General features: G+C 33.9%; 1 protein-coding gene across 11 annotated transcripts in view; it reads left to right on the top strand.

Moving 5' to 3' along the window:
* NBEA (neurobeachin) overlaps window positions 1-24,577 on the top strand; it is a 696,015-nt gene that overhangs the window by 452,525 nt on the left and 218,913 nt on the right. For all 11 annotated transcript variants that reach the window (XM_032403205.1, XM_032403204.1, XM_032403196.1 and 8 more), the window contains one exon: window positions 10,012-10,136. In XM_032403205.1, coding sequence (XP_032259096.1) covers window positions 10,012-10,136 — 125 coding nt within the window. The remainder of the gene's footprint in view (window positions 1-10,011; window positions 10,137-24,577) is intronic.

Below are 24,577 nucleotides of genomic sequence, written 5' to 3'. Positions count from 1 at the left end.
TGGTTTTAAAAGGAACAGATAGTTCCTTAGAAGAGTTGACATCTGTTCAAATATTAAAAACCCTAATATGATCCAAGACTGACTCTCAATAATCTAAAATAATTTCTACATAAATAATGGGAAAAATACCAGAAGAAAAATCAGAGAGCAAAGATCCCAATTTTCCCAGCTTCCCCGTTCAACAAAAATAAGAGGATGGATTTTAGATATAAAAGTTAGAGGTAAATATTTTTCATTGTTACTTATACTTAAATTTTTATGTAAATCAATTAGTGTATTACTTGTTAATTCACATAAGGACTTTTCTTAACTCTAAAACAGTAAAGGAGAAACATACTTTAAAATAGAACAAAACACAGAAAATGCACTTGAAATGAACAGGATATTGGATTTCAACATTAACAATAGTGATTTAAAAAAAAATAGATATGACAGAATCCAGTTCTGCCAAATCACAATTTAAACAAGTTTGTGATACCAGAGGGAAGAAGGACTTTCAGTGAGATGCAGCATTTACTCTGTCATTTATTCTTTGAACTTTGGTTAATGGCTGTTAGGTGCTTATGTCTCTCCAGGAGAGAAGGAAATAAGTGGCTGTCAAAACTGGACACCAGTTCTCCTGTGTGTCCTTTTCCCCCACAACAAACACAGAGAAAAGTGGTGCATTCCATATTTTTCGCTCCCGACACCATCCCCGACCTTGCTTGTCCCATATGCACTATTCTCTACCACAGGTGCCCAGACACATAGCTGGTTGCCTGAGCATTGGTACAGGAGGACTTTTCCAACTGAGATAGAAATTAACCCTAGGAATAAGGATCCAAGATCCTTCTTTATCCAGAGTTCTTTGGGGAACAGAGATAGTGGAGGAAAAGTGTGTTTTCATCATGAAAAGTAAATAAATATAAAGGAGGTATAGGATGCTGAATTTGGAAATTAAAAAAAATTAATTTGTATTACTTCATCATCTGTGTGAGTATAGGCAATTTTACATATATATTGAAATCTCAGTAGGGTGAGGACATGTTTAAAACTGAACTTTATTTTGAGATAATTGTAGATTCACATACAATTTAAGAAATAAGACATTGCCCTGGTGATTCAGGGTCTTTTCTGGTTCCATACAAATTTTAGGGTGGTTTCACTCATATGTGAAACATGAGGAATAGTGCAGAGGACCACAGGGGACGGGAAGGAAAACTGAATGGGAAGAAATCAGAGAGGAAGACAAACCATGAGAGACTCTGGACTCCAGGAACCAAACTGAGGGTTACAGAAGGGAGGGGGATGGGGGGATGGGGTAACTGGGTGATGGGTATTAAGGAGGGCACCTGTGGTGATGAGCACTGGGTGTTATACACAACTAATGAATCATTGAACACTACATCAAAAACTAATGCTGGCTAACTGAATATAATTTAAAAAACAAAAACGAAATAAGCCAGATCCCATGTGCTTTTTACCTAGTTTCTGCCAATGGTAGCATCTTGTAGAACTACAGTACAATATTACAACCAGGATATTGATACAGTCAAGATATAGAGTATTTCCATTTTCACAAGGATCCCTCATGTTGCTCTGTTATTGTCAATACACCCACCCCATTCCTGACTCTCTTTTCCTAAAACCCCGGGAAACTCTAGTCTGTTCTTCATTTCTACACTTTCGTCATTTCAAGAATGTTACATAAATGGAATCATACTGTATGTAACTTTTGCGATGGGTTTTTTCAATCAGCATAATTCTGTGAAGATTCGTCCAGGTTGTTGTATGTATCAATAGTTTGTCTTACTTTCCTGCTGAGTAATTTATGTTAATTTATGTTAATTAACATAAGGACTTATTTTTTAACTCTAAAACAGTAAAGGAGAAACATACTTTTAGTGATTTCCTGCCGCATTTGTTTAACCATTTACCTATTGAAGGACATTTGGGTTGTTTCCAATTTGGGGGTATTACAAATAAAGCTGCTATACACATTTGTTATATGTTTTACTGTGACCATAAGTTTTCATTTTTCTAGGATAAATGTCCACAAGTACAATTACTGGGTCAAACGATAATTGCATGTTTAATTTTTTAAGAAAACTGTTTTCCACCATAACTATTCTATTTTACATTCTTTCCAGCAAATAAATGAGTGATCCAGCTTCTCTGTATTTTTACCAGCGTTTTGTGATGTCACTTTGTTTTATTTTAGCAATTGTGATAGGTGTACAGTAATATCTCATGTGGTTTTAATTTGCCTATCCCTAATGGATAATGTTACTGAACATCTTTTCATGTGTGTGTTTGCCATCTGTATATCTTCTTCAGTGAAATGTCTCTTCATATCTTATGCCCATGTTCTATTTGTATAGTTTGCTCTTTTTACTGTTGGGTTTTGAGAATTTTTCATACATTCTAGATTTTAGTTCTTTGTCAGATAGGTGATTTGCAAATAGTTTCATCTCCTCTTTTCATCTTCTTAATATGTTCTTTTGTAGAGCAAATGTTTTTAATTTCGATTTAGTCTACTTTATCAATTTTTCCTTTCCAGGCTTATGCTTTCGGTGTCAAGTCTACAAACTCTTTACCTAGCCCTGTACCAAAGATTTTCTCCTTTTCTTCCCCCAAATTTTTATAGTTTTACAATTATTTATGTTTCTGAACCATTTTGAGTTAATTTTTTCAAAGGTATGAGATTTAGGTCAGGGGTTTTTGTCTCTTTTTTTAATTTTTTGGGGGGAGGGTGTTTTTTTTTTCTTTTTGCTTATGGATGTTCAATTGCTCCAATACAATTCACTGAAAAGATATCTTTCCTCCATTGAATTGGTTTTCAACCTTTGTCAAAATAAGTTGGTCATACTTGTGTGGGTTTATTTCTTGATTCTCTATTTCATTAATCTATGTCTGTCCTTTGGCCAGTATCACACAGTCTTAAACTATTTAATGTCTTGAAATCAAGTAGACTGGCTCCTCCCACTTTAACCTTCTGTTATATAAGTTTTAGAATAATCTTGTTCATATCTACTAAAAATCTTGCTGGACTTTTGATAGGTATTCTGTTAAACCTGTATATCAATTTGAGGAGAATTGATATTTTTACTATGTTGAATTTTCCAGCCCATGAACATGGTATGGCTTTCCATTTTTTAAAAGATATTATTCTATTTTTTCATCATTATTATGTAGTTTTCATTACACAAGTCCTATACATGTTTTTTTTAGATTTATAACTAAGTATTTCTCTCTTTTTTTCTAATTTTAAATTGTATTTTTCTTTCACTGTTCATGTGTTCATTGCTAGCATATAGAAACAAAATTGATATTTGTGAGTTTATCCTGTAACCTTGTTAATCTTAGTCATTAGTTTCAGGAGTTTTTGATAGATTTTGTGTGATTCTCTACATAAACAATAATGTCATCTGCAAATAGGGAGTGTTTTATTTCTCGCTTTCCTATTCTGTATTCCCTTTTTTCTTTTTTGCTTTATTGCATTGGCTAAAAATTCCTGTAGTATGTTGAATAAGAGCTGCGAGAGCAGATATTTTGTATTTTTCACAGTTTTAGGAGAAAATCCTTCAGTCCTTCACCTTTAAGTATAATTTAGCTATAGGGTTTTTGTAGATGCTTTATCAAGTTGAGGAAATTTTCCTTTATTCCTGTTTTTCTGGAAATTTCTTTTCATGGATGCATGTTGAATTGTGTCAAATTCTTTTCTATAATGACTAATGTGATCATATGATTTTTCTTCTTTAGCTGTTAATGTGGTGGATTATATTAATTAATTTTCAAATACTGACCCAAACTTGCTTCCCTGGAATAAACTTCACTTGTCATTAATTAATTTTCAAATACTGAACCAAACTTGCTTCCCTGGAATAAACTTCACTTGTCATCATGTATAATTTTTATTATACATTGACTAATTCTATTTGCTAATATTTTATTAAGGGTTTTTAGTCTATATTCATAAGGGATATTGGTCTGTAGTTTTCTTTCTTTGTACTGTTGTTTGGTTTTTATTTTGGTGTTACACTAACTATAAAATTAATTGAGAAATGTTTCCTTCTCTTTTTTCTAGGTGAAATCGTGTATAATTAGGGTCAGTTTTCTTTAAATATTTGATAGAATTTTCCAGTAAAACCATGTGGGCCTGGAGATTCTTTGGGGGCAGTTTCAAATGTATTAAATTTTCTTAATAGTTACTGGTCTATTCATATTATCTATTTCATATTGAGTGAGCTGTGGTAGTTTGTACTCTTTGAGGAATTGGTCCATTTTGTTTAAGCTGTCAAATTTATGTGTATGGAGTATTTCATAGCATTTGCTTATTATGCTTTTGATGTCTTCAGGGTCTGTAATTGTATACACTGTTTCATTGCAGATATCGGTAATCTGTGTCTTCTTTTTCCTTTATCAGTTTTATTGGTATTTTTTAAGAATCAGCTCTTTGTTGTATTGACTTTTCTCTATTGTTTTTCTGTTTTGAATTTCATTGATTCCTATTTTTATCCTTTTTTAAGATTTTATTTATTTATCCGAGAGAGAGAGAGGGAGGGAGAGAGAGAGGGAGATCATGAGAGCAGGGGAGAGGGGTAGAGGGAGAAGCAGACTCCCCTTTGATCAGGGAGCCCAATGCAGGACTCTATCCCAGGACCCTGGGATCATGACCTGAGCTAAAGGCAGACGCTTAACCAACTAAGCCACTCACGTGCCCAATTCCTACCTTTATCTTTATTATTTCCTTCCTCTGCTTGCTTTGCTCTTATTTTTCTATGTTCTCAAAGTGAGAGGTTAGAGTATTGATTTGAAATATTTCATCTTTTCTAATGTGTGTATTTGTACTATAAATTTTCCTATCATTACTGTTTTAGCTGTGTCCTAGAAACTTTGATATTTTTATTGTAATTTTTATTCAATTCATTGTATTTTTTGTTTTCCCTTGAGAATTCTTTTTTGACTCATGGGTAATTTAGTAGTGTGTTGCTTTAGTTTCCAAGAGTTTAGAGAATTTTTTTCTATTGCCTTTCTGTTATTGATTTCTATCTTTATTCCATTTTTGTAGGAGAGTACTCTGTATCATTTCAGTTCTTCTAAATTTGTTAGATATGTGTTGTGGCCCAGCATATGGTCTATCTTGGTAATATATAAGTTCCATAGACACTTGAAAACAATTTGTATTCTGCCGTTGTTAGTTGGAGTGTTCTAAATATGTTGGCTGGTGGTGGTATTGTGTTCTTCTGTATCTTTGCTGATCTTCTGTCTAAGTGCTCTATCAATTCCTGAAAAGAAGGATGTATTTACAGACACTATAACTCTGTGTTTGTCTTTGTCTCTTTCAGTTTACCAGTTTTTGTTTGACTTGTTTTGCAGCTCTGTTGTTTGGCACATACACATTGGGATTGGTGTCTAATTGGTAGATTGGCCCGTCTATCATTATATAAGGTCCTTCTTTGTCTCTTGTAATTTTATTTTTTCTGTAGTATGTGATTATCTGATATTAATATAGCCATTCCTGCTTTCCTTTGATTAATCTTTGAATGATAGATCTTTTTTATTCTTTTATTTTCCACCTGCCTATATTACTATATTTGAAGTTGGTTTCTTATAGACAGCATTGTTTTTAAAACATTATTATTTGTTTTTTGCTTGTTATCCTTGTTTCTTATTGCTCTGTTTTTCCTGCCTTCCTGTGGATTACTTGAACATTTTTTGGAATTCCATTTTGATTTATCCGTAGTGTTTTTTTTTTTTTTTTTTAAAGATTTTATTTATTTATTTGAGAGAGAGAATGAGACAGAGAGAGCTTGAGAGGGTCAGAGGGAGAAGCAGACTCCCCGCCGAGCAGGGAGCCCGATGCGGGACTCGATCCCGGGACTCCAGGATCATGACCTGAGCTGAAGGCAGTGGCTTAACCAACTGAGCCACCCAGGCGCCCTATCCGTAGTGTTTCTGAGTATATCTCTTTATATAGCTTTTCTTTAGTGGTTGCCTTTTTAGTGGTTGTATATGTATTTTATCACAGCCTACTGGTGGTGTCATTTTACCAGTCCGAATGAAGTATAGAATCTTTACTTCCTTTACATCCCTTTACCCTCCCCCATTTATAGTATATCTGTCTTAAATATTACCTCTACACACACTTAGAACCACAACAGGCAGTGTTATAATTTTTGGTTCAATGGTAAAACATAATTTAGAACACTCAAGAAGAAAAGGAAAACCTATATATTTGCTCATATTTTGCTTATCATGTTCCTTTTTCCTTCCTGGTGTTCCAGTGTTCCTTTGATTGCTTCCTTTGTGTTTATAAGACTGCCTATAGCCATTTTTTAGACTAGCCCCAATGGCAACAAATACTTTATTTTCCTTCATCTGAAAAATCTTTATTTTTTATTCCCGAAGGGTATTTTCACTGGTTGCAGGAAACTGAGTTGACAGTTCTTTTTTTCAGCACATAAAAATACTTGACCATTTCTTCTGGCCACCATAGCTTTTGATGTAAAATATGCTGTCATTCTAAGTGTTTTATATCTGTAGATGAGGTGTCATTTTTCTCTGGCTGTTTTGTAGATTTTTTATTTATTCTTTGTTTTCAGATGTTTAATCATGATGTGTCTTGGCATAAATTTCTTCAGGTTTATTATGTACGGAGTTTAGTCAGCTTCTTTAAATCTATACATTATGCTTTGGGGCCAGATTTGGGAAGTATTCAGCCATTATTTTTAGGGACTATTTCATCCCTGCGCTCTTTCCTCTCTCCTTCCAGAACTCCAGTGACCCAAATTAGATGTTATAATCCATAGATCCCTGAGGCTTTGTTCATTTTTTTCAGTCCATTTTCTCTGTTATGCAGATTGGGCAATATTTATTGCTGTATCTGCCATTTAACTAATTTTTTCTTCTGTCCCTTCAATTCTGCTATTGAGCCCATCCACTGAGCTTTTTTTTTTTTTTTTTTTTTTTTTTGGTTATTATATTTGTCAGTTCTAAAATACTTACTTGATACTTTTTTACGTCTTCTAATTTTTTGCTGAGTGAGACTTTTTCTTTCTTTCCTGTGGCTTGCTATTTTTTTTATTTGCCCCAAACATGTTCATAAGTGCTTAGTGAAGCATTTTTAAAATCACACATGGTTTAGAATCCTTGCCAGAAAATTCTAACATCCCTTTCATCTCAGTTGTTAGCATCTACGGATGACTTTTTACATTCTGTTTGAGATCTTCCAGGTTCTTGGAATGACAGGTAACTTTGGATTGAAGCAGGATATTTTCTTATTCTTCTCTGAGATATTTTGTATCTTATTTAAACCTTCTATTTTAGTTGACTTTCTGTGACATTGCTCCATTAGGAGAAACAGGGAAGCACTGCATTTTTACTGCCATGTGGAGGTAGAAATCTAGTTTCCCCACTTGGACTCTGCTGACATCCAGAGAGTAAGCAGCTTCTCATTACTGCTTGGCAGGGGTGGGAGTTCCAGATCTTCTGTGGTGTCCACGAGTAGGGGTAGCCTCATTGGTGTTGATCAATGGTGAAAGTCCTAACTCTCTACTAGGCCTGCCCTGATAACACCACAGTGGGGAGGGAGAAGGATACCTCATTACTGTCTAGCTGGAGTGGGGGAGGGGGTGGATTTCAGGCCCTCCACATGGTCTCCACTGACTTCATGAGGTGGGATACCTTGTTACCAGTCAACAGAGATGAAAGTACTGTTTCCCTGTTTGACCTTCTCTGTTACCACGCTGGTGAGGATGATAGGGTACGGCATTACACCTTGATTAGGGTCTGATGTAGGCTTCCCACTCATACTTTCTGGTGTGAGTAGGTGGGTCCACAGTTTCTCTGTGGTGATGGCTGGAGTACAGTAGTTGTCCACAGGTTTTCTGTCTTGCTGGGCTGCACCTTTCTTGGTTCTTTGGCTAGAGAAAACAGGCTTTTGGGGGGATTTTTTTTTTTTTTTTTGGTCTACACTCATTAGTCTATGTGGGTTGCTAGTGTCTTTGCTTCAAAGTCTAGGATATATGAGGCAAAAAGATAACTCTGGGAATGCCACTATGTTGTTTCTTAGGCCCTGGGGTCGTTAGCCAGTCTGCCTTCTGCTTTCCTCCTCTCAGAGTCTTGTTATATTTGTCTTACATATAGTGTCCAAATTTTCTCAGTCATACTTAATAGGAGGAATATAGAAAAGTATGTGTATAGTTAGAAATTTTAGATAACATTAGATCTGTCTCTCCTGGTGAATTCGAAACTTAATTTTAACATACTCTTGAGGAAAACCTTTGTAACGAGATTTTAGCAGGGTCTTCCTTAAATCACTAGGATTAGTTTGTATTTGTAAGGAGAGAACTTGTCCTATTTTATTTCATTTTATTTATTTATTTTTATTTTTTTAGAAAGAGAGAGAACATGAATGGGGGCGGAGGGGGAGAGGCAGAGGGAGAGGGAGAGAGAGAATCTTAAGCAGGCTCCATGCCCAGCATGAAGCCCAATGCAGGGCTTGATCACACAACCCTGAGATCATGACCTGAGCTGAAATCAAGAATTGGACACTTAACCAACTGAGATACCCAGGTGCCCCAGAAATTGTCCTATTTTAAATTAGTGACAGAGGCACTTACAACCATTATTCTTAGGTAATCTTATTTTGACAGAAAAATAAAGTTATAATAATTATGATGTGTAGAAAAACAAGTATATTCAAATATACTTCAAATGCTTATAATTTTAATGTTCTTCTCATATATCTCTTACCTCGTTATATTCTTTTACAATTAAGTGGTGGAAAACAAAATTGTATAGTCATAAAATCCAAAATGTTTTTTGAAAGTAAATTATTGTTCTCAATGACTATATATGTCTATATATCTCCAAAGTACCAAATTGGTATAATTAATTCATTGAATATTTATTTAAAACATTGTGTAAAAAATAGTATGTTCTGTCATTGCACTAGAGATATAATGATGAGCAAAACATACACAGTTCCTGCTTTAATCAAATGTGCTATTCTTTTACAATAAATTAGCAAAATAAAAATGAAATCAAATCTTCTATGAAAGCATTTTATGTGTTTTTATGAGTAGTGCTGCTCAGGAAAATTAGAATATTATCTCTTGAATATGTTACTCCAAATACTGTAGATAGAGAAAAACAGACTTCTCAAACAGTGGCATTTATCACCAACGTTTATTGAAATTAAATTGAAAACAAAAATTATATCATGAAACATTCCATTGATATGCAATGAACAGATTTCAGTAGATTCTGAAATATCTCGTGGATTTTTAATACCAGTTTAGAGCGCAACATAGTTTAGACAATGTTACTCCATGAAGGCCGTGCTTGTTAATTGTTTATATTAGCTGAAAGCGGTAAAATCATCCAAGGACTCTGTTAGTGTTAGAATAATAATTTACCAAGACAATTACCACATACTGGAATTTTTTGCAGCTCTAATTCAGTATTATTAATAATGGATAAAATTGCACTTTTCTCAGGTTGCTGTGGGCAGCAGGGAATTATTTCAATGAATATTTCAGCACATTATTTTAATCATTGTTCCACCAAATCCAACTGGGCAATATTTTATGGTTCTTAATTCAGTCTACTAAGAAACCGTGGTCATTAAATTGCAAACTATTTGTAGTGAGGTCTGTCCTGTGATTTACAAGCCTTGTTAAAAACAGTGTAAAAGAATGAAAACTGTGCCATTAATACTTGTAATTTGATGCTGCATTTGTTACTAAACTCCCCATGATTAATGTTTTCAGGAGAAGGAAGAACATTGTAGAGAAAGCAGAACTGAGTATTACAGGGCTTAAAATATAAGAATGTTACTATTTTAAGTTTTGGTCATTTGTACAGGAAACATGTATGTAAACACAATTGTAAAAGATAAAGATCTCCAAAATCATCTTAGTTTTCCTTTGAGACCAAGGAAATAAAGCTTTAATGTTGTGTAAAAAAATATATTTCCCATTTTACATTGTTATTAATAGTGATGACTGTTTATTTCCTCATTCCTAGCCAACTGCATGATTTCTGGCGTTTGGATTACTGGGAAGATGATCTTCGCCGAAGGAGACGGTTTGTTCGTAATGCGTTTGGCTCCACTCACGCTGAAGCGCTCCTCAAGGCTGCAGCAGAGTATGGTCAGTACCAATGCCTCTTACACAGAAATACTCTGGATGTGATGTAACTCTTTGTGGTTGGTAATTCATTTTTTTCACTAACACTTAAAATTCTCCATGTTGTAAGTCAAAAATACTGTGTTCTGCTTTATCCTTCAGCATCATGTAGGTGACACTTAATCAACCCAGTTCTTCGCCCACGATGTATGTTAGACCTTTCAGCTTCTTAATAGAGTAAAAGACCTTATATAACTGGTTATTACCCAATGTCCATCTCATACAGCCTAAAACAAGAGTAAAGTGAGTTTCTTTTTCAGTGTCTTTCAAACTTTGGTGACCAAGACACAAGGTGTAAAAAATATATACGATTATAATTGAGTACTCAGACTTAAATATTTTTATGGATAATTTGTATATGTGTACACACACTCGTGTATACTGTGTGAATATACATATATACATGAAATATATATGCACATGCGTGTGGCGTTTGTATTTATATATATATGCACATAGTTGTGTATTTAACTGAAACAAATGCCTTATTAATAATCTCATTACATGACATTCTCTATTTTATTAGTAGTCTATTCTTTTCTGTCTAAAAAAATAAAATTAAAATAAATCCTGCTACAATATGTCCATTTAAGTTCCCAGTCCACCATTGGGTTGCAAATAAAGTTTAAAAAAGACCATCTCACATTAAAGATATCATCAACTATCACACTACAGTAGAACTAACCCTAATTTGTCTTTTAAAAAATGTATAATAAATAGAAAACATCAAAATACTTGCTGTCTACCAAGAAGTATAAATAGGACTATTTTGTCCCATTTTTAAGTGCTCTAACAAGTTTAAGTGTGATTTACCATCTCAAAATTTTACAAACTCTGTACACTCAGAAAATACCGTTGATGAATACTGTTTATACATTTTTGTTATTAACCACTTTTATTCTTACAATTACTTTTGTTATTATTAGGTTAATTTTCATTTACTTGAGTGTGATAAGTGAGCCATCTGTTTTAAAATTTACCATAGTTTATAACATTCATAACTATTCATGTTCCTGATGGATTAAACAGAGAAAATACTTAATCTTGATAAAAAGAAAATGTGCAAAGCTTTTAAAATTTGTTGTGCAAATAGTCTGTGAATTGATATAACTTAGTAAGAGTCAAACATAGTTAAATAAATACACGAGGATTTCATATGAAGCTATTATGCCTAAGATAAAAGTTACAACATAACTTTATATAATAAAAGTAACTAACAGAAAGATTATACTAGAAAGAAAACTTATAGTTGACCAGTACTATAGGGGATTTCTTCAATCAACAAGAGAGATCACCAAAGGGATTTTTTAGCACCTAAGGATTTAAACTTAACTTGAGGTATTATAATTATGCTTAAAATGAGGTATTATCTTTATGCTCTGTAGAAGAGATTTTTAGAAATACCTACTTCAAGTGGCATGCTTTGTAATGTAAACTTAAAATTATTTAAACTCCATTTCGTATACCCAATAATTTAGACTTTTTCACCAACTCATCCTATTTGAATTCATCCCATTTGAAAATAGAAACATCTAGAGACAATTTGTAACAGAGTTAGGCTAAATTGATATTATTGGTAATAATGAGTTGCCAAGGGTTTAATTATATAGGATCCACATTTTACTACATTCAGCATTCTATAGGTTGCTTTTAAAAAGTCTCTTAGAAAAAAAATTTTTTGGTTCTCTATAAAAGTGGAAACTTTGTTTAATTTATAAAATATCTCTATTATTAAACCATTGTTAAAGGCTATCAGAAACAAATTTTAAAATCTTTTACCTTAAAATCTTTTAAGACATCTGATAGGTTATGGTAACATAGTAACTATTGTTAATGAACCTAAACTGAAAATAGTAGTCTAATTTTGAAATAGATGGAAGATGTAGGTGATACTAAATATCCTGTGTGTGAGGTATAAGAGTATTTTAAAATATATAGCAGTTTATGAATTTTAAATACTGAATCATCATCATCAGTATTCAGAACTTACTCTCTCTTGAGTTGGGTTCTTTGATAGAAGGAAATGGGTATTTTTTTTATTTTATTCATATCTAGAACAAAGACCATGTGTATGCCATAAAATATTCAGGAAAGCTATATGGTACCCACGCCAGAGTTATTATCACGTCATTGTCAGGATTAGGGTCATGTGATGGAAGACAAAGGAGAACTAAAACAATTCTACCTCCAAAAACAACTTAAGAGCATACTCCTTCAACCTTCATCACAGTTCACATCAATGGACTTTTGGAACCATGCCGACAGTAGGTAGGGAGTAAAATATGGAGGATTGTCAAGAGTGAGTGGAAAAGTACTCCCTGGTGTGATCTGTTCATAGAAATAGAAGGGGGTGGGGGGGGCACCTGGGTGGCTCAGATGGTTAAGCGTCTGCCTTTAGCTCAGGTCATGATCCCAGGGTCCTGGGATCGAGCCCCACATCGGGCTCCTGGCTCAGCGAGGAGCCTGCTTCTCCCTCTCCCTCTGCCTCTCTCCCTGCTCATGCTTTCTCTCTCTCTCTCTGTATCTCTGTGTCTCAAATGAATAAATAAAAAAATCTTAAAAAAAAAAAGAAATAGAAGGAGGTGGGGCACCTGAGTGGCTTAGTCAGTTAAGTGTCCAACACTTGATTTCAGCTCAGGTTATGATCTCCGGGGTCATGAGATCAAGCCCCACATGGGGCTCCATTCTCAGCAGGGAGTCTGCTTGAGATTCTTTCTCCCTCTGCCTCTGTCCCTCCCTCCTTTCATCTCTCTCTCTCTCAAATAAGTAAATAAATTAAAAAAAAAAAAAAGAAAAGAAATAGAATGAGGAATTACAAACTGCTAAGAGAAAAACGTGATATTGAATCATCCTCCAAACTCTTAATGTGCCTCCTAACCCATATAGAAAGTATTTCTTCAGAAGAAATAGGAAATAAATATCAGTAATTATTACAAAGCACTTTATCCAATAAAAATAAATGTTGAAAACCTTAATTGAAAACACATTTTGTGTATTTTAAATAAGGCTTTTGTATTCACATATTGCTAAAACATTCATATAAAAGTCAAAAATTCAGCCCATCATCTGGCCACTCTGCCTGCCTTTACACATTTAAATGTGTTTAAGTATCTTAGAGTCTAGCAGTGGGTAGACTAACACCCAAATGATTGAATGATTGGGTTTGTGTAGACATAGAAAAGGTGTATTTTTTGTATAAACCTTCACATTTTGAGAGGGCTTCTAGGACAAATTGAAATTCAATGTGTTCCTTCCTCTATGTTAAATAATTATACTATTTCAGTTTCCCTATGCATTCTATCTTGAAAGTTAAGCATTAAATGCCCAGAAACTCTGCTACAATCTCTGGTCAAAATAATTTTTGTATTCCTCTACATTGTGGCAACAAAATTCTTTTAGGAACGGAAGGATATTTTATGAGTGGAACTTTGAGTATGGCTAGAGTGTTTGAATCAGTGATCAGAGTTTTCAGAATTTTAAACAGGTTGTACAAGCTGAGGAAATATCCTTCAATTACTTCAATAGGGAATACGTACATGGCCATCAGAGCAGTGCCTGGGATTTGAGCACTGGTCAGGTCTATCTGTTCATTCCTGGTATACTCAGGTTCAAGACTGTGAGCCTGGATTCATGGAAAAGAACTGAAACTGAACTAGCAGACTTAATATTTTATTTAAAACTTTTTGAATCACTTGATTTTTCCCTAAATTCAAACATTTAGATTAAATTGTAGTTAAACTTTCATGGGATGGGCAAAAATATTTAGCCATAATTTGGACATTCTTTTCAGACAATTTATGTGGAGCCACAAAGCAAATATCTTAACAGGGCTTTCTTTTATATGAGCAAATAATCAGAATTGGATATATTTTCAAGAAGACAAAAAGGACAATAATTTTGTTTCATATTGACTTTGGAAAGCTTTCCCTCCGATTTCATTATTAAAACTTTTGGTTGACCTTTTTCTATTAGAAAACATCCTTAATACTGATGGAGTTTTTCATGCTTCTTAGTAATGCTAATGAGTTGAATAATTTATGAGGTTGTCATGTGCAAAAGATTTGGTGTGATTTGATATACTTTCAGCCTTGGTGTTGGAATGTGATTAATAAAAACCTAGAGGCATGTGATTTTTTTTCCTGATGTTTAATGTTCTAATTTTGTATGTATTAAGTATGTTATTTAGGTGTTTTCTAATAGTAAAATTTCATATAAGTGCAAATTTAATTGATAACTAGGAATTTTACAGACCATAAGGAAGAATATAAGGAAAATATTTTAAAACTCATAAATACATCTTCTGACTTGCAAGGTTTTCTTCTTCAGGGCAAATTAGCTAATGAGGAAATGATTGCAAAGGGAGGTTTTGTATATTTATATGTTTAAATAAAACCTCAACTGGTCAACTTCTAGTATATTTCTGGTGCTTAAAGATGATGCTGTCAAAGGATAGTGCAAAATCTTAATAAGTTTGATTGTCTTTGTTGACTGTCAGTTATCATTTAGAACTCTGTTTCCCTTCCATAAAATTATAGTGGAACAATGTTTCATCAAAGCCTAAGATCGCAAGCTCCCCCGTGTCTGTGATCAAAGACATCATCCTAAATAGGTCTGATCAGGCATCGCAGAAGAGGGCAGGCTGCTTCAGCTGGAAGAAAAAAAAACATGGAGCAAAGATGACAAAGTTAATCAGTCATTTCTTTGGCAATAAATAATAAGATATGCTGAGAACTGCAAATGAGAACATCCTTAAGTTCTTCAGAGATGTGTCTGCTTAACACCTGATTTATCTAAGCTTGTGAAGCCATCAAGATATGACCTTGATGAATAAAAAGCAGCTCTGTAATGAATCTGGAATTAAATTAGTTTTGATGGTATATGCATGGCTACTGTAATGTGCTACTTGCAGAAATAAGGAAAGCGCTGAGAATAAAAAATTCTAATGCGTCTATAAAAATTGTTGAGAAAAAAGCTAATTATCTGACTTCTTTTTTAAGAGTTTATAATTATTATCATATTTGAGAAATATGACTTGATTTTTTTACTAAATAGCCTATTGTTTGTCTTATGTAGAAACACTAACAAACATCTTACTGTTCATTGAATACTCCATTTTAATTGGTATATTGTTAATTGACTCTCCATATCTGGAATGAACTAGGTGATCTGATTACGGTTAAAATAATTCACTTAAAAGTGAATGATGTAAACTCCTTGAAAAGAGAGGGAGAAAAAGAAATGCAGGGGACCATCTTTCACTCTTTTTGGTGCCACTGTCATATTTTAATATCATAGCATTGTCTTCATCATTTGTTCTTTTTCTTTTTTTAAGATTTTTTTCTTTATTTATTGGTTTGAGAGAGAGAGCGAGTGAAAGCAGGAACAGGGGAGAGGGCCAGAGGGAGAGGGAGAAGCAGGCTCCCCACTGAGCAGAGACCCTGAGATCATGACCTGAGCCGAAGGCAGACGCTTAACTGACTGAGCCACCAGGCGCTCCTTCACCCTTTGGTTCTTATAGGCTCTTAAAATAATTAAAACAGGGGCGCCTGGGTGGCTCAGCCGTTAAGCGTCTGCCTTCGGCTCAGGTCATGATCCCAGGGTCCTGGGATCGAGCCCCACATGGGGCTCCCTGCTCGGCGGGGAGCCTGCTTCTCCCTCTCCCACTCCCCCTGCTTCTGTTCCTGCTCTCGCTAACTCTCTCTCTGTCAAATAAATAAATAAATAAAATCTTTAAAAAAATAAATAAATAAATAAAATAAAATAATTAGAACAGATTATATAAATACTAAGTTATAAGGTACGCTTATCAAATGCATTTTACAGACTATATAGCATTTTTGTGTCAACAAATGTTCTAACAACTCCCTGTTTTGTGTTGAAGATTCAGATGGTAGGCTTTAAACGGATTCAGAAAAATCAAATAACTTTATTAATTTAAGAGCATTCGCTGAATATCTTCTACATGCCACACATGTGCTAGATGCTGGCTTCAGAGTTTGAGGCCGTTTCTACCTTCTAAGAGCACATAGTGTAGTGAGGTGGAGGTGCGCATGTGTTACCAGCATCTACTGAACAGAGACTGCTGCGAAAATATCCTGTCATGCACAGGACAGTTTCCTCAGAACAATGACAACAGCAGAAATCCAGCCCGAAATGTCACTAGTCCCGAGGTCGGAAAATCCTGGTCTACTGGAAAGAAAGAGTTATCATAGACAGAGGTAGTAGTTCATAAAGGAGCACAGGTGAGAGTGGGAGAGTCTGGTGGGTTGGAGTAGACTTCTTAGAAGTAATTACTTAGAAACTGTTTTGAGAGATTAGGAATTTACCAGGTGAGCCAGGAATGGTGGTAGTAACAGAAATTACCAAGACATGAAGCCATAAAAGAGCCTCACTTATTCCTTTGAATGGCCTCAATATTTTACATTTTGTGATAGGCCACTTTGTAAAGATTTCAGAAAATACTTGACTTTGGACATGTCATAATCTGAGATACAAACCATTTGAAAACAGGAAATGAGATTTTCTATTTATTCCATTTAGAGTATCCACATTAATTCAATTTATGTATTTAGTTGCTGGGTTTTTTTTCACTGCTGTTTTTTATTTAATTGATAATTGATTAATTTCAAGGTATACATACAGTATTTTGGCCACATCATTTCATCATTTTCAGTAATAGCATTGAAGAATGGGATTCCTATGAAATAGGTCTTACAAATACGGTATTTTCAAATTCTGAAATGTATTTTTTATGTCTGCACTTTATTTCCACTTAGAGCATCGAAGGCTGTTTAAGATAGGGAGCTGACAAAATTATATTACTGCTGAGTGGCATAGAGCTGTTCATAACCTTACCTATATTCTTTTAGATTCATTTTTCATAAAGTGTATACACAGTTGCATTTAGAAATAATTACAATGCACTATGATAAATATTTTTATTGAAGTGTATTAAAATGCTATCTGAGCTCACTGAAGGGGTTTGCCTAACTGAAGAAATAAATTTTAGCTGGACTTGAAAGGGTGAATGGAGATCTTCCCAAGCCAGTAGGTGAGATGGTGGCCATGTGGAGCAAGGGACCACACAACACAACGTAATGTGTCCAGGGAATGCAAGACGGTGGCGTGTGATGGAACACAGGACGGTGTGGGGAAAGGGTACAAAATGAGGCTAAAAGGCCCGTTGGGGGCCATATTGTACAAGGATTTGTCAATAGACAGAGCCATTAACGGATTTTTATCTGAGAAAATGACAGACCAGAGAAGTTAGGTGACATGCTAACTAGTAAGTGGTAGAGAGAACGAAAGCTCAATCTCAATACCCTTCTCTTACTATATAGGGTGTTCCTGTCGGTGCGCTTGGAGTTTTCTTAACTGCGAGAGCATTATTGAGCTTTTCTCCACTTTGAAGTTTACCTGTTGGATGTTGGCTTACTCTTGTAGCCTATAGAGACGTGTAATCCATAAAGACATATCAGGACACACTGGTACAGTGGTATCACTTACAGCGTGCGCTTCCTGTGTCATTTACAAAAACGTATTTTAAAATGTTCTGGGTGTTTTTAAGAGTGCTTTAAATAAGCTATCTCAGCCCCACCTCTTAGCTATTCCATTTTTTTATAATTAAAGAGAAATTTTTGTTAATTACTTTTTTCTTCCATGTCTCTGAGCCAGTTGCTTATCTAACCAAAATATCTCCTACTCCCATTTCCCAGGGTTTTAAAGTAACTTTTCCACACCAAAGTGTGTAACAGGCTTTTCAAAGAAAAACCAAGCACCATTCCTCAGGTTGATGCCACCCAGTGCCAGGGAAAGCGTGCCCACCCTCTCCTCTAAGTTGCCTGAATCATCTTTTCTTTAATTCCCAGGATTGCCAGAACTTTCTTCCAGGCTACTACTCATCTGCCATCTACTCCTCCTGACTCATGATGCAAGATTTCTTTAATTCTTTTTTTCTTTCTTCCTTCATTTCTTCCTTCCTTCTTTCCTTCCTGAAGAGAAACATGCTCATTGTAGAAAATCTAGAAAATGCCAGAAAAGCACAGAACGAGGATAAAAGCCACTACAGACAACCATGTAAAGTAGCTGTCTTTGCTGTTTTCGATGGACTTTATTTCATACTACTCTTTTTGTAAGCGCATTTTAACATAGGAGCCAAACGCTATGCTGTGTACTCAAATAATCACAAAGATGAATAATGCATCATCTCTGCTCTGTATGATGTTTAGAGGGTTCCAAACTGCCCCAAGTTTTCTATATGTTTTAGCACTTTTTCCCACAAGTAAAGTGTGCCATGTGATTTTTAATATAATAAAATCCTAGTTCAAATATTTAAAAATTACCCTAACTTCATGGCTAATCAAAACGCTACCAAGTAATATCCAGTCTAAAATGCACAGGGATTCCACATTTATCATCATGTATATTCTTAAAATAATGGTTTATCAAATTTCCTTTAAAAAGCACAGAATGCAGTTTTCTACATTCACTCCATTAAGAAGCTTATTAAGTTAGCATTTTATAGTTATGTAGTGCTGCACTTAAATTCAATAATATTTTCTTGCACCTTTTTAATTGCATTTTTTTCAGTTTAAAAATGCTGTTTGAGAATATCCCCTTTGTTGGCCTGCTCTAAGAAATATTGCTTACATATGAATATTTTGAATTAGGAATAAATGAAATTCCGTTTTTGCTGTCAGAACCAAATTGTAAAAATGCATTGCATGTCTTGGAAAATCAGTATACTCTATTAGCACGCCTGTCAATATAAAAAGTGCATTCCATTTCCACCTCTTGCTCTAATAACCTTTTCTGTGTTACTCTGAGGCAGTTCACATAATCAGAGTATATTGTCAGCTTACTGGAGTTGGGGAAGCATGAAATGAAAATCACGTTAATATTGATCCAATTCTTTTACTTGCAAGTGTCCTCGATGTCCTTTTCCACTGAGCAATAACTGTTGATGTTAGGCAGCCATTTTCTTATTTTATTTCTTATAGTCCAGTAAATCGTTTACAAGCATAACTAATCTGAATAAGAATTTACCGCTTAGAATAATTTCTACGAACACTTTATCTTAATTAATGCCCATACTGCTAATTCTACACTTTACCACTGAATATTTTCCTCGAGCTTTTCAGAGAACAGCCTACCTGCAGATATAATGTTTGTCTAGTTTGAAACAAACAGAAGTCTATGCAAGTTCTTCATTGGTAAACACACAAAGGATGCTACACTCTAATTTTATGTGATACAAGGATGTGCTAAAATGGACCATAAGTAACATCAATTATTGATTCAGGCAAGGATTACTATTTCTGAATCAAATTCATTATAAATTTGTATCTGGTATCTTGGGTTTTTAGTTTTTTGGTAGTTTAGACAATATCTCTTTTGGATTATTCAGTATATTCTCAGTCAACAAAAATGAAGTGGAAACCACAGTTAAATCTAATGCATTCAAACTAAAGTACCCACAGCTAAGAAAGGAGGGATTTGGTGTCTGAACTGTCTGGATTTCTTATCTGTTTATTAAATCTGGTCAATAACCATTCAAATTTTTACTTAAAGTGTATTTGAAACAGCAAATAAAAACCATCTATTTCATTTGTGAAAATACCTGCTTTCATAAAACGATTTTGTGTTGATGAAGTGTCTCCTGACTCAGCATCAAGTGTAAAAGAGAAAAAAAGATACCTGAGACTTGTAGTCATTCTTTTTAGTAGTATTTTCATTCAGTGTCACTAATAGTTTTTTATCATTAGGATGTTTCCACTGCAAAGTCTGGGGTTTTTTGAATCTTGTTCTATATAAACCATGATTTTTTTTTTTCAGTCCTTAGTCTTTAGTAGGTCTTTCCTTTTATGTCAGCATTATTTATGTTTCTTAAGGAAAGAAATACTATGTGTATAAAGTCAAACACAAAATTTAATTTTGAATTTAAATTATTTACAAAGAAAAAGACTTACTTTTTAGTAAACTAGTAAAGTGTGTTGTATACATATGTATCTACTGCTTTCAGATCACGTTAAGGTCAGCATAAAATATTTTGAGTCATAGGTTTTTCAATATAGTAAAAAACGTTCTTTCATCATATCTGAAATGTTCAAAATTATAAAGTTCTCAGTAACAGATTGATTCGTACCTATTATTGCATGATAACATGTCACCATATCTAATGTAATTAGTTGAGAAGTACATTTATCTTAAAATCTTTTCTTTTTAGGAAAATTAAATAATATCACTTAAAGTCACTAAAAGCAGTGTTCTATAAAAGTATTTGTTGCTCTGATTTCAGCTTTAATGAGGAAAAAGTAATCTTTATTTTAAAATATCCCAAGGAATTCATATGTCATTAATACTTCTAAAGGAAAGCATTCAGGTTTGAATATGAATTGCAGCATTTTTTTAATTATTGAAGTATAACTGACATTGAATTGCAGCATTTTATCTTATTTAAATAGGGGTAGATTTTTTCAAAACATTTTACAGGCTAGAAATATCATGAAGTGGTGTATATTGAAAAGAATTTCTCTTTCACGGAAGAATGTCCTTTTGTGAAACTGACTTCCAGATGTTTAGAAACATTAGAATTTTTCCTGATGTTACATTTAGATGAAATTGAAATAAAACTGAATTTCTGTTCTGCCCATTTTCTTCAAGTGATGGAAGAGAAGTATGTATTAAATGCATTATCTATGTATAATTCTCTAAAGCAAATTCTGATACCAACTTTGTTGAGAAAGCTGTTCTTTTCCTTCAGATATCTAAGATATTAAAAACTCTTATATTCTTAACATACCAATATACAAAATCAAAAACACATGTCAAATACATCGATGCTTGTGTAGTTTTATTTAATAGTATCTTTAAATGAGTATTACGGTCATTGGGAGGAAACAGTTTTTTAATGTAAGCTGTTTACACTCCATTTAATTTCACAATCACTTCATGGCCCCTGTCTACAAGCTATCCTTCCTGTCTTCAGGGAGCATACCATCAGGGGAGGAGATGAAGGCTCATACTTCATTGTGTTGACTATAAACAGAGTAATGACAGCATGGCAGAGGGAAAAAGATTAATCCCAACTGAAGGAAAGGAAACCATTACTTGTTGAATACCTGTTGTTTGTTAGGCATTGTACTGAGACCTTACATGCATGAGTTACCTTGAGTCTTTTAATCCTCACATCAGCCTGCTTTTTTCCTCCTTTATATAAATCTCAGAAGCATTATTATAAGCAGCAAAGCACTGGCTGTATTCTTGTTCAATTTTAAGTTATATACTTAGTAATCTCTCCTAATATCTTGCCAATTTATGTATTTTACCAAAATTTTAACAATCATTTTGAAAGCTTCTTCTATAAATAAGCTTCACACATTTCAAAGTATTTTAATATCCATTGTCTCATTTTAACATTTCAGTAACCATGTGGGGGTTTGGTTGATAAATACTTATTCTTCTTTCACAGGTTGAGAAACTGAAGTCAAGAGATAGGTCTAAATATCTTTTTAAAATATGTTAATAGATGTTTGGGGGAAAAATAAAGTTAGAATTGCAAAGCTCATATCCAGCATTTACGAGGAGACTATAAAGGACATAAAGAGAGAAGTAACTTATGCAGTGTGCATATAAAATGATTACCATGTGAATTATGCTTATGTTTTCATGTGGTCCTTCAACATTTATTGATTGCCACTTTGATATCTGACACATATCTAATAAGATAATACCCAAATAAAAGACTGCAGAAAAAAATATCAAAAAATCATGATAATGTATTTTGACTTATTTGTAAGATACAAAGTTTATACAGAAAAGGGAGTAATCAACTACACTGAATCTTGAAGGACAAGGCAGGTAAAAGAATTCCATGTAAAAGAAATTACATATGTCAGATTTAAACACCTGAAAAAGTGTTGCATGTTTGGGAACAGAAGCGTTCAGCTCTTGGGGATTATAAGATGTGAAGGTACCAAATTGGTAAAATAGTGAGGTTAAAGAAGTAGGGGCCAGATCATGAGTCATAGACCATGTATTTAATTGTACAGATCAAATAATATTGAAAATATATTTTTACACAGTAGATTCACATTAGATAGACCCATATATACATACATATATCATTTTTAATAGTTAACAAATTAAAGCCATATTTCTATACTTAGTGCAAAATAAATAACAATAGCATAAAACTGGTAAGAAGCTGAATTGGCATGTTATGGGTTTATATCTTTCCTCTGTGTGCACTAGCCACACATATATAATTTACGGCTTTCCTATTGCTGTAAATTTCTTTTTATCTTTATTAGTATAGATGTTTTAGAGCTGTATAGAATATGTATAGAATAATTCCTTAAACAGATAAACTACCATGTAGCCTTTTCCTTTACATTAACTATTTATATTTGTCAATAAAAAAGGACAAATAAAATAATTTCTTCACCTTGCTTGTCCAAACTTTCCAGAGAGACATATTCTCTGAATATTTTTAAGATAAGTTAACGTCTCCAACTTGTCATTTCTATATTTTAACTTATACTTATTTAAAAGATAATAATAATACAAATATAGTAGTAATATTAGAGTATAATAATACTACTAGAAATGTTTTAGTTCTCTTGTTACTTTGGTTTTAAAATATTATTTGTTTCATGTATCCAGTTTGTTAAAATAAATTTAATGAAAGAAGAACTTTATTTACTTTTGTCTAACACATTATTCTATATTAGATAATGTTTTCACATACAGAGCTACAAGCATATATATTTGCTAAGGAATCTAATGGGTATAGAATATTTTTCTGTAGTTGTTATTTGTCACACAATGTGGAAAATAATGTAAAAATAATTTTGGATTTGGATTAATCTATAATTTGGTGGCATTTTATTACTTCTGAACCTTTCTAATTTATGGCATTTTGATGTTTTCTTAGCAAATAAGTATATATGGCGTATACTATCCAACTTTAGACATAATTCACATTTTCAAATCTAAATAGGGAGTTCTGGTGGTTTGTAGTATTTGCTTGTTAATTTCTTGATGAATGGCTAAAGAGGCCAAGAAGTGCACTCAGTCCAACATGTCTTGTGAAGATAGATGATCTCAAATAAATTCTCTTCCCAATCAGATTTTGATTTGTTGGGTGTTAAACCAATTCTTTCTAAGGACAGTGTTTATAAGCCTTGTAATGAGACAGCCCTTTGAGACCTTACCTCTTTTTGCTTGTAATTTTGATGAATGAAACTCTAATTCATAAAAGATATTGTGATTGAAAAGCACCTTTGGATCTTGTACACTTTAATTTAGATAAATGTTTCATGCAGTACCATAAAATCAGGAAGTTTACTGAGCTAAAAACTGATAACACTTCAACAGGGATGGTGAGTTCAGTGTGTTGGTATGGATCAGTTTACTATATATCTTTTAAAGGCATAACTGTTTTACTGTTTTAAAACCAGAGAGGATAAAATTGAAAGCTTAATATACGTTTCAGAGCTCACCTTCCTTTCATTATGTTTACTTTATTTGTAGATTTTAATTTTAATAACACAAGAGTATTGTAAAGCTTTTTTCTTAATGACAACACAGATAAAACATGGTTGTCCACAAGGGAAAATTTGTTTTATCGGGCTGACTCATACTTAAAGAGTTTTATTGATTATTTCATATAAAGAATCAAGTTCCCTTTGTGTAAATACATAAATTCTCCAATTTGTCCCCAAACTGGAGGCAAATCACCAAGACTCTCTGAGAAATCTTAGGATCTTCAGATTAAGAAGTATCCAGAGATAACTTGCATGTCTCAGTTTATTCATTTGTTCTGCGTATATGTGGGCTCGCTCTGTGCCAGGCAGTGTGCTAAGAACTGAGAATACAAAGACAGGAGCACGTTGCCAGTGATCAAGGAGCTTTCAGGCTATTCCGAGACAACAAGCCAACAACCAATTACAGTACCTGTATCTACAGTAACAGGGTTTGTAAGGTGTGGTGGAAGCGTCAGGGAAGGAGCACACAAACTTACCTTAAGAAATCAGAGAAGAGAACACAGAGTGGGTAGACTTGAATTCCATTCGGCGACTATTTGTTACACATCTGCTGGGTGCCCCACACTGAGGCTGCAGAAATGAGGCCAGAGCTCAATGGAGAAGACAAACACATAACAGATAACACCTGTCCAGTGTGGTAGAGTTCTGCATCAACAGTGAAAATACAGAGCAGTTGGCTAGGAAAGGCACCTAAAGGAGGTGAGTTTGGGAGATCAAATAGGAATGAGCCCCAAAAAGGAAGAAGGAAGGAACATACCATACAGTAGGAGTAATATTAGCCCAGGTAAATAGGTCTGAGGACCTATTTTGGAAGCTATAATAGGTTCAAGGATTGCTGATGGGGGAGTGAGAAAAGAT

This window comes from Phoca vitulina, unplaced genomic scaffold (genome assembly GCF_004348235.1).
Source record: "Phoca vitulina isolate PV1807 unplaced genomic scaffold, GSC_HSeal_1.0 scaffold5, whole genome shotgun sequence".
In the NCBI taxonomy this organism is placed as follows: domain Eukaryota; kingdom Metazoa; phylum Chordata; class Mammalia; order Carnivora; family Phocidae; genus Phoca; species Phoca vitulina.
This window is presented reverse-complemented; position numbering and strand designations above follow the sequence as displayed.